The 15,733-nt window shown below is 38.9% G+C and overlaps 3 protein-coding genes across 13 annotated transcripts; 1 reads left to right on the top strand and 2 right to left on the bottom strand.

Annotated features, from left to right (window-relative positions):
• The first annotated feature begins 59 nt into the window (after positions 1-59).
• On the top strand, positions 60-15,728 carry LOC111600666 (putative thiamine transporter SLC35F3). Of its 10 annotated transcripts, none has more exons than XM_023316902.2 (12): positions 91-620; positions 6,551-7,043; positions 7,107-7,515; positions 7,576-7,754; positions 7,819-7,947; positions 8,021-8,210; positions 8,287-8,376; positions 8,865-8,994; positions 9,322-9,391; positions 11,050-11,079; positions 13,972-14,611; positions 14,767-15,728. In XM_023316902.2, the coding sequence occupies exons 2-11, from the start codon at positions 6,594-6,596 to the stop codon at positions 14,446-14,448; spliced, it is 2,154 nt and encodes a 717-aa protein (XP_023172670.1). In that variant the 5' UTR covers positions 91-620; positions 6,551-6,593; the 3' UTR covers positions 14,449-14,611; positions 14,767-15,728. The 10 variants fall into 10 exon arrangements, with proteins under 10 accessions (XP_023172678.1, XP_023172677.1, XP_023172681.1 ...); XM_023316903.2 differs by lacking the exon at positions 91-620 and adding an exon at positions 6,072-6,479; XM_023316910.2 differs by lacking the exons at positions 13,972-14,611; positions 14,767-15,728 and adding an exon at positions 12,896-13,177 and having other exon boundaries at positions 60-620.
• On the bottom strand, positions 2,699-3,813 carry LOC111600670 (CLIP domain-containing serine protease 2). The gene is made up of 2 exons (XM_023316918.2): positions 3,557-3,813; positions 2,699-3,498 (listed from the first exon to the last, which is right to left on the bottom strand). The coding sequence occupies exons 1-2, from the start codon at positions 3,726-3,728 to the stop codon at positions 2,789-2,791; spliced, it is 882 nt and encodes a 293-aa protein (XP_023172686.2). The 5' UTR covers positions 3,729-3,813; the 3' UTR covers positions 2,699-2,788.
• On the bottom strand, positions 4,057-5,244 carry LOC111600671 (phenoloxidase-activating factor 3). 2 transcript variants are annotated; one of them, XM_023316919.2, is made up of 3 exons: positions 5,077-5,244; positions 4,897-5,013; positions 4,057-4,845 (listed from the first exon to the last, which is right to left on the bottom strand). In XM_023316919.2, exons 1-3 carry the CDS (start codon positions 5,132-5,134, stop codon positions 4,163-4,165), a joined length of 858 nt encoding a protein of 285 aa, XP_023172687.2. In that variant the 5' UTR covers positions 5,135-5,244; the 3' UTR covers positions 4,057-4,162. The 2 variants fall into 2 exon arrangements, with proteins under 2 accessions (XP_023172687.2, XP_023172689.2); XM_023316921.2 differs by having other exon boundaries at positions 5,083-5,243.
• Positions 15,729-15,733: the final 5 nt, after the last annotated feature.

The raw sequence follows: 15,733 nt of genomic DNA on the forward strand, positions 1-15,733 counted from the left end.
TTAAAAGTCCAGAATAGTCTTCATCTTACAACAATGCTAACAGCTTTGAATACTCATTGCATTGATGACTGAGGCTCAAATAAATTAAACTAGGAATAATAAAATGTGTTATGGATCATGTAGATTATCTCTAGATCATAGCATTAAAAGCACAAAAGTCGCGTAGTGCTCGAAAGTATGTACTCGTTTTCCCCTTGCAAACAGAGTAGATAAATATAGTAGATGACCTTCAGATAGTCTGCGGCGACGGGACTGAAACGTACAGAGCCCGCCATATGGGGATTCAAAACAACTTCCGAGCTAAGGCCAAAACAAACAAAACACAAGAAAATCTCTAACAAGTGTCAACAACTGGCAAAAGAGAAAAAGATGGTAAGAGAGAAAGCTTTAATGGACGCTTGAGAGAGTGCTTTTGGGAGACTATAATCGAGCTTTGGCTGCCATAGAGCCAACTTGAAGGCATGCTCAGGAATCAGTTCAGTCGACGTTTAGATTCCTGGCCAGAAACCACCCGAGCGCTAAAAAGTCGCGACACGCGCTAAAAAGAAAGCTGGAAAATCGCCAGCAGCCACAAACAAACTACAATAGTTTTTCCTCAGCCTAGGAAAACTAGTGAAAAGGCAAGTTTAAGTGGCAGTTGCGTTCGACTAAACAGTCCACAACTCGTGTCCTAGTATAAGAGTGTGTGTGGGTGTATGAGTGTGTGTTAGTGCGCATCTGTGCTTGTGTGTATCTATGTACGTGTGCGTTTTGTGTATCCGTTCAGTGTTCAGTTTTTGAGTTGCTCTAAATTATGTGGAACAACAAAAATTTGCTGTATATATGTAATTGAATTAAAGAAAGGGCTGAGCAAGCAGCGGAGCGTTCCCTTTTTGTATAAGGAACTGTGAAAGAGAGTGAAAAAAGAATGACACGAATTGCGTAAAGTATGTGGCATGCCTCACACAAATACCATTAAGTGCTTAAGTAAATTATATAAATACGTTTAACGCATCAGTGCGCATTCACAACAAAAGCAAAACCTCAGTTGTCAGTTGAACAATTAATTACTCTGAAGACTTCCCCCATAAGCCCCAACGATTTGCCCCTTCATATGTATATAGATGCCCCAACAAAGTAACTGAGTAAGTGTAAGTAAAGCAAAGACTGGCTAAGGCGACCGGTTGCCTGATCCCACCCAAAAAAAAAAAACACACCCGAGTATAAAAAAGATAGATACAGCACTCTAGCAAGGACAATGTGAGCAAGCACCCAAGCGAAATTGAAACATCTTGGCGGGCGTTTCATGACGAGTTTTTGAAGTGCGCGTTTTGTGGTCGCCTCTCTCACTCAGCCCACCCACTCAGTTATTATTGTTGCTGCGCTAGGCCAGGTGTGTCTCAGAGTAACAATTTTTGGCGTCACTTTCGCTTTCGGTTTCATTGGCGATGTGTAGTCGTGCCCTCGCTCAAATGTTGTGCTTGACCATAACCACTAAAAATGTCACATTGCGTATATGCCGCGTGTTGTCCTCGAGCATTGTTGTTGCTGTAAGCTCTCACCCAGCACCCAACACCCAATCGCCCACGCGTGCCCCGAGAGCGCAAGCTTACGCTTTTCCACTCTCTCATTTTTCGCCACGCTGAGGACTGTTCAGCTGTTTAGTTTTTGTTTTGTTTTGAATCGCGTTTTTGCACTTGGGCCGTAAACAACCAAAACCACCCACTGTCTCGCTCCCTGCTGTTTATCTAGACGCCAGCCCCATCAGTCTGCACATTTGTGCACGTTTTGCCTCGTTTTTGTTTGGCAATTTAAATTTTATTGCGATTTTAATGCAGCGCAAAGAAAACAAACAAAAGCCACGTCAAGAAACAGAACGTGCTGAAATCTTTTGACTTACATGGAGAAATTTGCCGACTAAATATGCACTCTAGGAATAGGCTCTGTAATTATTGTTACTGTGTGTGCCTGAAAGCTTTATGGTCCACTACCCACAATTTCTAGCTGATTGTGTAGAAGATTTCTGATATTGTAATGGATGAAAAGCTGAATACTGAGCATAATTAAGAGATATGGATCCTGAAGAAAATGTAAAGAACTCTAATCTCATGACTATTCATTGCAGTCTATGCTTTGAGGAATTACTTAATTTTCGTATATATCTAGGCCATGCCCTAAATGTAAAATTATTTTATTTCAAGCCTCGACACACATATTTCAGGAATTAAATTCCAAGGCACAAACACGTCACACAGCACGTCACGCAGACATTGCCAATATAAATCCTAGCATAGGCACTCTTTGATATAAGTAGCCGCCATACAAATATCCGATAGATTGCAGTGCTTAGCTGTTGGGTTATAATTATCACCTGATATTGTAGCCATTAAAATTTAAGTTGAAAAACAAATTTTGCCTGCTTTGGAAATACCTTGGCATGTGGCCAACGGGTTTTAGCCATTGTTTATAGTTTTTCCGCTTCCCGTTTACCTCCAAAATGACAAAAATTCTGCTGGTGGTGTCACCTGCCGCCTGTCGCTTGTCGCTTGTCTGCCAGCTGCTGTCAAAGTAGCCGTCATAGTTAGCTTTTCAGTTTTTCAAAAACCTACGAAAGGAAAAGCAGAAAACTTCGACTACAATCTCCATGTTTCTCACATTAACTATTAATAGCATATAAATAATTTGCATATTGCATGAGCATGAAGCCAAGTAAATTCGAGGTTGTAAGGAGGCTAGCAGAGTGAGGTAACTGAATAATTAACACGGCCGACCTGTTGGCAGATTTTGCCTGCTTTATTTTCTGCACTGTTCAGTCCCTCACAATTAAGAAGTCGGCATTACGATTAATGAAATTTAGATAGGGGCGCACATCCAAAAAACTGGCAACCACATCGCGCTCTGCATCGTTATGTTCTTTGGTGTCGATTTGCAGGCCAACCAAGTAAAAGTTTCGCGGTGTATCCTTATTCACATGTATGCCCACCAGTGGAGCACCTTGTTCGTATATGTTATTTGTTTCCTGATAGCCGCAGATGATGGCGCTGCTGGTAACCAGTGAGCCATACTCTCTCTGGCAATGTGGTCTACTGAGCGTATGTACCCAGGTCTTATGCTTGAAAGGATCCTTAATGGGCATGCCTGCAGCAACGAACAACTGTCCCACCAGCGTATCATTGAGCTTCGAGGGTGGCGGCATGCAAATAGGGATTACATTTGGGGTCAGCTGCGCATCGCGCCGCAGTGTAAGCACCGCTAGACTATGCTTCAGAGTTAGTGGATCGTATTCGGGATGTATGGCGATCTCGTCCAGAGGAATGTTCTGGGCAGGCAGGACGCAAAAGCCATTCCTATCGCAGCTGACATCATCCAAACTGGTGCTCCTATTCCATACGCCCAACAGCACAGAGTAGGCCGAGGCTTGCCCATCGTACAGCAGAAAACAGTGCGCGGGCGCCAGCACATTTCGTTTAGATATTAGAGCCCCAACACAGCCACTCGATGGCAGCTTGCTCTTTTCTCCTGACGGTTAGATTTTTGACCAACTAATGTCGAATATAATTCAGACTCAAGCACTTACCAATTATGTACGTAATGAGCGCCAACCACTGATGTTCCGTAGGTATGGCAAAGTCATGCTGTATTATAAGCTGAGCCTCGTTTAAGTAGCCGCATTTGGAATCCTGCAAGCTGTCTGATTGCACAACTCTGATGGCGAGAAGCACACAAATCAAACCGTATTCTAGCTGCATTTCGATGTACGACTTGATATTAACTAAACTGGAATTGCATATTTCTACCACATTGGCATAAGCAGAGCTATTACAATATTGTAAATTAATAAGAGGGTTGCTCAACTAGTTGAGCGTTTGCAAATGTTTTTCTCATGTTATTTAAGAATTTAGAAAGTTATTGATGTTTTTAATAAATATCAAATACATATGTAATCAAACTCCATTTAAATATTATATTTTAATGGAGTTAAATTTTTATAAAATAAAACAAAACTTAAAGTACTTCCACTTCCACACTTACCTCGAAGTTATAATTAAAAACCGTGAAAAAAAACCCGTTTGTCATGCGGATGTTTAAGTGTTTATAAAAGCAGCAATCGGGTGCTCGATTAAGACAAGTTGGAAATAATTGAAAAATAAACTCAATATATAATATACACAAGATTATTGTACTATGAACTTGCTGAGTGGGTATTATCCATAATCCAGCGTCGCAAAGGTTTAATATCTTGGAAGAATAAAAACACCTGACCCACGTCCTTAGTCCTAACTAGTATACCGACCAAATAAAAGCTGCGCGGCACATCATTCTCAACATTAATGCCCATCAGTGGAGCGCCTTTGTAGGTGGAGGCGCGTATCCTCGGAAGTCCACAAAACTGATTATCTGGTGGCGGTGTCGCCGTTTCAGTAGTGCAGACTTGCCTTGATATGGTAATCGCCATATCTTTTACCTTTCTGACGTCAGCCTCTTCAAAGCCGCCGTAATGAAAATCCATACTAGTCCACGAGGCGGGCTCTAAAGTTGGCTGCAAGCACACTGGTTGAATGTAAGTAGTCATATTGATGCGCTGCGACAGCTGCAAAATAGCTATATCGTTGATTCCCGTGTCCTTGTCCGCAAGCGGATGCACCGTAATCGCATCAACTAGATATTGCACGGGTCCCGGGACACAAAAGCCTTTATCATTGCAGATATACGGCTCGCCGGGCTGATGCGTCTCATCCCAAATACCCAATCGCACGGCTATCGACCCTGGCTGAGTATTAAGCCCTTGCACGCATGATGCAGTTGTAAGGACATGAGATTCACCCACAATTACAACATTGCAGCCGGCGTTCCTAAATTTCTGACCTAAATATAGATGGAATGAGTCCCTCTTAAAGCAAGTGCGACAAATCATACCTTTGCGCTGAAAGAGCAGGCCAATCCACGGGTACTCAGCTGGCTCCGTTACTATGTCTTTTCTGTATAGCAAACGCTCCTCCAGCTTCCCGCAGTTTGTTTCAGCCTCAGCTGCGCCTGATGAACGAAACACATGTTTGCAATACCCGTCTAGTATTTATTGTCAAATCAACAACTAACAATTACCATTCAAAACACTCAAAATTAGCATTATAATTAGGTTTCCCAGCGCACTCATATTCTCAGTATGTCTAACCGCATCGACTGTAATTCAGGCGAATGTTCAATTCAAACTGAAAGCAACTAATTCAAATTCCAAACACTCAACATGTATTCAAGTTCATAGACTCGGAGAGTAACTGAGGGCAGCTAACGCAATTTCTCTCCCGCTTCAAATTTACCGTATCCATAATTTAAGTCTCTACTGCTTTATGCGATACGAACGCTTGATAGCCAAATATAAATAAAACAGCAAACGATTTTCCTACTCAGTTCAATAGACTTACATACTACTTACATGCAATGTGTGTATTTTGATTATTAATTAAATGCAATACCAAACAACTGCAAGACTTCAAAAAATCAATATACCAATATAAATTTAAAAAATATTTAAATACTTGAAATTGCTGATGGCTTTGCAAATATCCATGCAATTACTTAACCACCCCATTGCGGGTCATTATAAAGCTATTAATTCATCGATAGCTTGCTATGCAGTAATGTTATTTGCCAATGGGCTATTGAATATGGCCTAAATATTTTATGTTTCAATTAGAATGTCATTATCGCAGACAAGCAGTAGGCTTCCCAATGGGACGTATGTATGTATGATAACTTGAAGGACGCAAGGACTTTGTTTTGGCCTTTAAGCGGGGGCAGCCATATTTAATGCAGCACTAAAAGCTATACAAATTGCCCTACTTGCTGTGGCTGTGAATGTTTATGGTCCACCCAGACGACGTTGACTTTGGCTCAACTTGACCTGAACATTGAGCTACTCATAATTCTCATTGTTATGACGTACCCATATCCACCCAGCCATACGCACACACACATATATATACACAAATACAGAGAGAGAGAGAGAGAGAGAAAGAGACACATATGACCATTGTGCATTAGAAAACAATGTTATCGTTGCAGGAGGTCAGTTAGCCATTTAGCACTGTAACATGACTGTTTGCCTTGGGTTTTTGGCCAACTAGCAGCTACCTGAAGCGCGTATGCAAATTGCCCATGCTTGATGTTGCGTGATTGGGTGCGGGTTTGCCCTTTACGTGTAACAAGCCTTCAGTATTGCCTGCAAGATGGCCATCAAGCAACTGAAGTCGGCACCTGCGCCCTCCGGCTTAAGTGAGGCTTCCCAACTAATCGGGACCAGCACGTGAGCTTTACTTTCTTCATTAATGGCGTGTTATTCACTCAAACGATAGTTTGATGCAATTGAAAAAAAACCCCAAAATGTAGAAATTTTTAAAAATATATAGAAAATGGAAAATGGCAAAATTTTTTAGATTTGTTTAACATTAATAAGAGAGGGATTTAGTACATTGATATATAAAATTTCGAGCAAAAAATTGGTAAGCAGTGAAACCTTCTAAAACAACTATATTTTATTTAAATGATTTTTGTCTTTCGTATTGCATAACAGGATCGGGACACTATGAACTTAAGCGGCCGTTGGAAATGATAGTATGACGCGTGACGGCGAAATTCCAGCCATCTTCAATCCAAAACGCGTGCGAACTCCCTCCGTTGTGGTCACCGGCGACTCCTCGTCGAATGGACCGTACAATAACAATAATAGCGGCGGCGTGGGAGGCGGTGCCAGTGGTAGCGGCATTACCGCCGTCTCCAGCTGTGGCTTCAGTAATGTGCTCAACTCCAGCAATCCGCAAATAACCCACCAAGATTCAATATCATCGAGCCAACAAGATCCGAATGAGGTCATTACCATACAGGCGGACACACCCACTGGTACACACGGGTCACAGCTTAATTTTGGAGGCGAGTCCAACGACACACAGACTGGACAACTGGCAATAGATCAGCAGGCCAATGGGCAACCTGGCGAGGATGCGGAGGTCCGTTTTCGCAAACTCAAGGCCTGCAAAGAGTCCTGCTGCTCCGAGCTGGCCAAGAAGGTGACTAAATATAGACGCTCTGTGTAATTCAACTTTTACTGAAAAACAAAACTTATGTTGTAGATGTACTTTGGCGTGTGCGTCACCATTCTAGTGACTGCCTCATGGGTGGGCGCTACACACTGCATCAAGTACATGTATTTGTATCGTGCTCCATATGACGATGAGCTGGACGATGATCTAGATACCTCATCGAGTCGCGCTGAGCTCAGCACCGAGTTGGAGGATATACTGGCCATAAGCGACTCATCGCTGCACCATGTCGAGGACGCCACCGAGATGTTCAACATACCACCGCGCCAGCCCGTCTACTTTAATGCGCCATTCTTTGCGGCCTGGTTCTTTACCAATTTCTCCCTACTCTTCTTTCCCATCTATATACTAGGCCTCATCTCGGCTCGCAAGTGCGACAAACTAAGCGAAATACTCGCTGATGTGATACGAGGATTTCGGGAGAGAGGCTTCACCATTGGTAAGTGGTTATTAAAGTGGGTCAATCGCTTTTGAAATGCCATATTCGGCTAACTTGCAGGCCGTTTCCTCAATCGCTGTCTGTCCTTTTGCATCCTGTGGCTGGTGACCACCTATCTGTACACCCTGTCGCTGCACGTCCTCTTTGCCACGGATGCATTGGCACTCTTTGCCACAAATGTTGCCTGTGTCTATTTACTCTCTTGGGTCATACTGCATGAGCAGTTCGTTGGCGTCAGGGTAGGTATTAAAGCCACCTGCTCGTTTTCTAACAAAATAACAACTTGAACCATGTCTACCTTAGATTGTGGCTGTTATCCTGTGCGACACAGGCATTGCGCTGCTTGCCTATATGGACGGCATTACGGAGAGTCGCACGTTAGGCGGCGTCGTGCTGGCCACGTTAGCTGCAGCCGGCTATGCCGTGTTTAGAGTAAGCCTTTAGTCAAGTCCATTCGTGTCTTAGGCATATCGTGCTCACAGCGTCATATGCTCCCCCTTTCTAGGTTATGTTCCGCAAGGTGATGGGCGATCCGCCGGTGGCACAAATCGCATTCACATTCACCGCTCTGGGGTTGCTCAATGCTTTGCTGCTGTGGCCCGTTGTGCTGGCACTGTACCTGACAGGCGCCGAGAATCTGACATCAGAAAGCATACCATGGAACATGCTGCTTGTAGCAAGCGTCCTGCTCCTGGGTAGGCATATGCTGTCTCCTCCCTACTGGGCTCAGTATATTTCTATTTTTATCGTTGTAATTAATTATTATTGCAGTTTTCCACGTACTCATGCAGTTCAGTGCCGCCGTTACCTACAACATGTTTGTGACATTGGGTTTGATAACCGCTGTGCCCGTTTCTGGTGGTACGTAGAAAAACCTCTCGAATCAGCGTTTTGGTGGGCGGTAGTTTGCCTAACAATTACAACAACAATAGCAAAATGTGCGCCCAAAGGATTTCGTGACCATATATTATTTTAAATTGCAATCTAAAATATGGGCACATACGAATGTGTACAAGCCGACACGTATGTAAAGACATAGAACATTTGGGGCATATAAATATGAATATTATTTAGCTTACGATTCGCTACTTTAACAGTATTAAGGGTAAATTTGTAAGTTGTGAATTTCTAATTTTCTAGAGAGTAGGCAACCTTATTCCACCATTATAATATAGGCAACACTTTAATGATACGATTGTATTGTAACTTGATACAGTTAACTTAAGAGCTATGTCTTTCTAGAGTAGAGTTATATGAAAACAACAACTCGGTTAAGATATTTGTCAATCGTATTTTTAAAAAATAGTGAGTGCAATCTAATTAAATTTAATACCTTGTTCATATGCAAGCACTCGACGTCATACTGTACAGTGCGACATTTGCGGGCATGAAACTCGCCGGCGTTATTCTTATAGCCATTGGCTTTTTCCTCGTCATGTTCCCCGAAAACTGGCCCGACTACATAACGCGTCTGCTGCGGTAAGTAGAGAACTGTTTACCATATTTGTTTTACTTTTGTATTATTGCAACAATTATGCTAATGTTCATTTTGATTACATCTCGTGCGTGTTTTTTTAATAATTTATGATTTTCGTTTCATTTCAATTAATTTCATTGTACTTAAGACGTATATTTGTATTTAATTACATGATTTGCTAAGTAAAGTTAATAAATTTAACAACTTAAATTTAATATAAACAAATATTAAACTAAAAGAATCATTAACTTTATTGATTTGTCTCTAATATACTTGTATACATAACATAAAAATATATATTTAATTTTATATAAACAAACATCTTGCAGAAAGAGCGTTCGTGCCATACTCCGATACCAATGTTGTTGTGAATTAGCTGAAATTCGCTATGCTCATTCGGTAGGCCAAATACACAAGCTAAAACCAAAAACCTCCCAAAAACAAAAACAAAACCTAAAACTAAAATACCAAACAATATTACAATATTATCAAGAATACTATTAACGTTGGCATAAGATAGTAATTACCAAATACGTTTATAAAGATCTAGAGCTTGAGTGCCGCACAATGTATTAAAAAACTTGACAGATTTTTTACTGACTCAACAAGTATTAATATATACTCGATTTGAATAGCTAACCACACCCACAAATATATACTATGTGAAAATACAACACCCTGGCTTCCAAAAGTTTACGCTCACCCATTTATATGATATACCTACATACATACTTTATATGACAAGTCCCCTATTAATTTATACATACGTACAACACCCTAACAATATCTCTATGAATATATATTTATACATATATACGCCTTGTTACACAACACTATAACTATAACTATAATACCGTTATACATATGCCGTTCAACAACACTACTTCCGGCCGTCCTGCAGTTGGCCAATGAAACCTCCTTGTTGTTTTTCTTAATGTGTTTTGCTACTGTTTAATTGTTGTTAACACTTTTAATAATTTCGTTACCCTATGGCAGGTCAGAGATTCGTATATCAAAAACTGCCAGACTATATACAACTTTACATTTACATACATATATTTGAACCCATTTAATAAATATAATTTATTATTTTTCAACCACCAATGTGTAAAATATCTTTGTATATGGATGTTGTTGCCAATATTAACCATGCTGTGGTTCGATTATTGTAGCACAGACACACAAACAATACACAAGCATACACACACATACACCCACAAACTCCATTAACTGCGTAGCTTGACTTTCGCTGGTGTTGCGATATTTAATTTAAATAGACCTGTTAAGATCTCCTTCGACATTTGATGAAATGGATGCTGTTGTTTTTCCAGCCTGGTTCCTTGTTTTTGGCTGTTTGTTGTACGAACTGTTGATAGTACACGCTGCTTCATCATAAGTGATTACTTTTAATTATTTCGTTTCATTTTCATTTCGAACAAACCACATGGCTAGAGATGTTCCTCAAAGGACTACAATTTGTAAATACTATAACAACTATTTTATGCTCTCTTTAACATTTATTATTTCTTTTCTTCTTCTATATATTCAACTGATTGCACTTTGTAAACAGGGCGCAAATTATTATAGATATCAAAATATCGTAGCATGGCTGACTCAGAGTCCATCATTATTAAGTTCTTATAGTTAAAGGCCATTTGTGTTACGATTTTCAAGAACTCTTCCTGTGAAAAGCAACTAATAATACTACCTATAGTGTATATGAGTGCGTATGGTATGGGTACGGGAGCACAGATATAAATATATAAATATATAAACCCCCCTATAAATAAAATATTGAAAAATAAAAATCCATATAAAGTGTTTATTATTGGCATGTTTTAAAACCTTATTTATAAGTTAAATACATTCCCATTGGTCACTCTTTACTTTTCCAAAACTCTTGACTTTCTGTTTCAGTTTATCTTTGAGTTTATCTCCTGTGTGTTCTGTCTCTAAACTTAAACGTCTTCTATCTTCTAAGCTCTACACTATTGCTATATACTCTACTTATTTCTTAAATAAAAAATGGTGTCGACATTTCTCAATTGTATTTACAGAAGCATCATAATGCTGGGTCACAATGCGAGGTGAGTTTCGTGAGTTCGTGCAATGCCAAAAGCAGGCAAAAAACGATCTATTTATTTTGATTCAAGCAAAAAAACGGTGCTCACAACTGAAAGCAACGTTTTTTGCTATTATACGCCATATAGGTAAACCATACTCAAAACTCAAAACTTTGACAAAGATAAATACTTAAAAGTTGAATATTGATTTAAGTTTAATTCCGCTTAGTTCAAAACTTGACTAGTAAGTTTGAGCTGTCGGGTTTGTTTTTGTTATGGGCATTTACTTTAAAACCCAGACGCGATATTCCATATTCAATATGACATGATAAGTATTCTTTAAATATTTTTAGTCGATTGCTTTAATGAGGGTTTGAAGTAGATTTTCTTTAATTCATTTTTGATTTCTTTGCATCAATACTTTTGCTTAATTTATTTATTTTATTTTTATTTTCTATGAGCTGAAGGTTAAATAAGCTTTCATTACTATTCTATTTTCTCTAGTTATTTATAGATTTTTCTCTTGTTATTCAAAGTTAATAGTTTCAGTAGTTTTCAATCCATCTAAGTAGCTTAGGTATCAATTAGAAACAGTGCCAATTATATACTTAAACATTTCTAAAAACATTAAGGTAAGTTCTCTTGAGGATTCGATATCCTTCTTAATAAAAATGCAACTGAAGTCTTGCAAATTTTCAAAATGCACTCGTCGTTCTTCTGAAAGATCTGACACTGCACTAAAAAGAAATTCACTTTATATATGTTTTCATATTAATACCAAGACTCTTAAGCTGAATCATCTGCAAATGCAAGCTTCCTCAAGAAAAGGATAAGATACGAGTGTTCCATTTTTTTTTCATAAACAATGTTAAGAAAATTGAAGTTTTTATTTAAGCAAACTGAATCACACAAGATCCCCTTCTTTTTTTAATCAAACGAAATCTTTGAACAGCTATCTAGTAGTAAAAATATTTGTAATTTGTATTTATAGAAAACACCGCTAATCTGTACTATTGCTTCTTTTCTTCTTGTTTTTCTTCTTCACCTCTGCCACGATCTGCCTATCCGTCTATCTATACGACTGTCTCCTCTCTTGAAACGCTCTCTGTCGCTCTCTCTCTCTCTTTCTGTCTCTCTATCTCTCTTTCTCTCTCTCTCTGTTTTCACACACAACAACCCAAAATACACGAAATCACAACACACCAATCAACCTGGCCAATTAACTAAACTAATTTTTGAACCACTACAACATTCAACATTCATTGCAAAATTCGAAAAACTATAATACACTGCAAAAAATGTACCAAAAAAATACCACAATAAATGAATATATACCACGTAGCGGTAGGCCAGCGCTTTGTAAACGAGATGCTGCAGTCACAGGACCGTCCACGAGATATGCGCAACGGCACATCACGCGTTCCTTCTCGCACCACATAAGCTAAAAGTTGGAAAATAAGCAAAACCAAAATATGACCACAGACAGATATTCTGTACAGAAAAAAAAAAAACAAGAAATACATGCATATATATATTTTGTAAATGATTTTCCACAAAAAAATGTATAAAATACGCAAGTTCAGAAAGACCACTGAAGTTTTCGGTAAGTACCTGAACATATTTAACTATTGCCTGTGAAATTCATGAGTAACTCGTAAGGTACAGTTGCCACCTTTTAGAGTTAGCTAAGTCCAAGTGAAATGTTCAGATGCATTTTCGTTCTTAAAATTGTTCTTCCGTTCTGCTTAAAGTCCTCTTTAAATTATGTGTTGTTCTCTTTCTCTCTTTCTCTCTCTCTCTTGTTCTCTTTTTGTATTATGGTTTGATTTTTAATTCACAGATCGCAGCATATTTATGCGTCCCATTATAAACATAAACGAAAATATTATGCTGTCAACACGAACTCATATGTTGTTTGAGCCAAGCGCATGAATAAACTCCTGATCCTATAAACCGCAATTTTTGTAGCGAACGTGTGTGGCTTTAGGCAAGTTTTTGTTAAGCCCCACGGCCCACAAAATGTTTTTATAAATGTCGTAACTGTCGAAACAAAAAATCAAAATCAATTTTTTACCAAACAATTAGTAAAAAGTACAATACTTGAAATTGCGAAACTAACGAAATGGTGAGCGCTCTTAATAATTTTTGTCAACCCTTAACTATAGAAACTTCACTAGCTACCCTCGTAACCTTTTTCCACTACACAGCTAAATGTAAATTAAATACATTATTTATTATAATTTCAGTTTGATACATTATCGCCTATAGCACTGTAAATAGTTGCATTTTGCTTCCATGGCTAAAATTATTATGAATATAACAGCACAGCTTACTGATTACTCTATAGTTATATATTTATATATGTATGTGGCACCCAAGTAATGCCTCTGCTTATACCTACAATAGCCCTTAAACACACACACACACACACACACACACTAAAACAAACACAAACTGTTATTGTGTAAATATATAAAAAAAATGTGACAAATTTAAGAAACATCAGTAAAAAATCAGTAAAAAAAAATGCTAGATAACAATTTTAGACGCCTACAATCTTAGTGTCAACTAGTAAGACTATGTAAATGCATTGCTGATCAACTAACAGACACCTTGAATTAAATGAACAAGCGATAATGAAGATACTATCTTTTAGAGCATATTGAATTACTGTAGTTGATCCGCTACGTATATACAAGTATATATTTACTGCTAAAATCAAATGGAAAACAATTTTCATATATGTACATAAAGCGCATTAGAACTGTACACGAAATGCCTAGAAAAAACCAAAATGTAGAAACGCTATCTATATGCCCATTGCTAATATCTCAACTATTCTTTATGCTCCACACATCTTATACACTGTTCTGATTTAACAAAACAACACAATATATACATACATATAATACATAGATGGGGTCGCGGCCCTCGGAGCGGTACTTCAACAGGTCAGCATCCCACCATTATCGATTATCGGACGGGATACATAAGGTCCCATCTTCGTTCACCCTCTGGCCGTGTGAGATGACTGACCTATCGCCAACTACAGCTGGGTTTCTGCATGGCAGCACCAACGCACACCACCACCAGCAACTTTTACAACAACAACACCACCGTCACCACCAACAACAGCAGCAGCATAATCTGCAACGCCAGCACTCGCACACATCGCTTACCATGATCCACCGGCAGAGCAGCAGCCACAGCGTCCATGGCAGTCGTCGCGGTAGCGGTGGCATTCGTGCCCCACCTACCGGCACCGGGCGCTTATTCTCATACTTTGGCAATGAGCATGAGCACGAGCATGATCGCAAAAAATCAGAGACTTCATTCTTCAATTTGGGATTCCGACGCAAGTCTACGGTGGTGTATTACGCACCTACAGAATAACCACTGGGCCAATGATTAGCCCTTGTGGTGCAGTTTAGCTGTTGCATATCAAGTCCCGCAAGCATATGAAATAAGTGCATCATACAGTTAACACGCGTTTACAACATCAATCAAGCACTTCGGACTTATTTGGGGCGTATGTACCACTATCGTATCGTAAAAAGTATGTCATATAATTATCGTTGTTGTTGTGAGAGTTTTAATTGAAACACATGCAGTTAGAATTTTGCTCAAATATTTACAAATTATACGCAACAAGTACAGATACTACATAGCTCATAGTCGACACGAACTATAGAATTTTTCTTAAAATCACAGAGTCCATGCGAAAGCCCATGCACACTTAAACAAAAAACAGAGCCACAGCCAGAAACAACCAGAACCAGAACCAGCACGAACAGAAGAGAGCCCATTATATAACTGAGCTCAAATTTGCCCCTGAAATTAACTAAGTACTTACTGATATACATGAAAGAGAAAACAAAGAATCAGATAATCGAGAAGAATTGAATGATATATCGAAGCCAATTGTTTTTAGCAATTATATAGTACATAAAGGTATATTAATAAATATTATTATTAAAAATTTTAAAGTAAACCCACACTGCGGCACACCTCGATAGGGATACCAAATACCAAACTCATTGTTGCAAAATCCGGTATATTAGTTAGTCTAAGGTATGTTGTTTATAGAGATCACGTTAACTTTAGAGACACATAGAGAAATGAATAAATGGCCCGTTTAGTTGTAAGCTCATTTTAGCAACTAAAAACGCAGACGAGAAATCCAAAGATTATTCCTATTTGGTTCGTGGGTTTTGTTAAAGTGTGTTTTTATTTGAAAGGAAACCGAAACGGATATTAAAGTATTTGTGATTCTTTTTGTAATGATCGTGTGTTGTTTGTTATTTAGCTAATTGTTGTCTATTGTTGCATTGCAAATTGAATGATCGAAAGCGATCTTTTTAAATGTTAGTTGCTGGGGATTGTCTGATTGACTCCTAATGCATCCTCACAAGCATTCAACGACTGAGTTGCATTCGCTTCCTCGCTCGTGGTGACAGACAAGGAGCTCAAATTAGAGCATACAATTTAGCAGCTGCCTACTATGTAAATGTATTAAAATGTGTATCCACATCCAATAATTGTTTGTGATAATTTTTAATGATGTTTGATAACCAATTTCATGAAGCTACTCCTACCCAAAATGGAGGCAGCATTTAATGTAGCCGGGAACTGTAATTAGAAATCACAATGTACTAATAAAAAGAAAACACTACAGCCA

Source organism: Drosophila hydei, unplaced genomic scaffold, assembly GCF_003285905.1.
Source record: "Drosophila hydei strain 15085-1641.00,03,60 unplaced genomic scaffold, DhydRS2 tig00008119-arrow-pilon, whole genome shotgun sequence".
Classification (NCBI taxonomy): Eukaryota; Metazoa; Arthropoda; class Insecta; order Diptera; family Drosophilidae; genus Drosophila; species Drosophila hydei.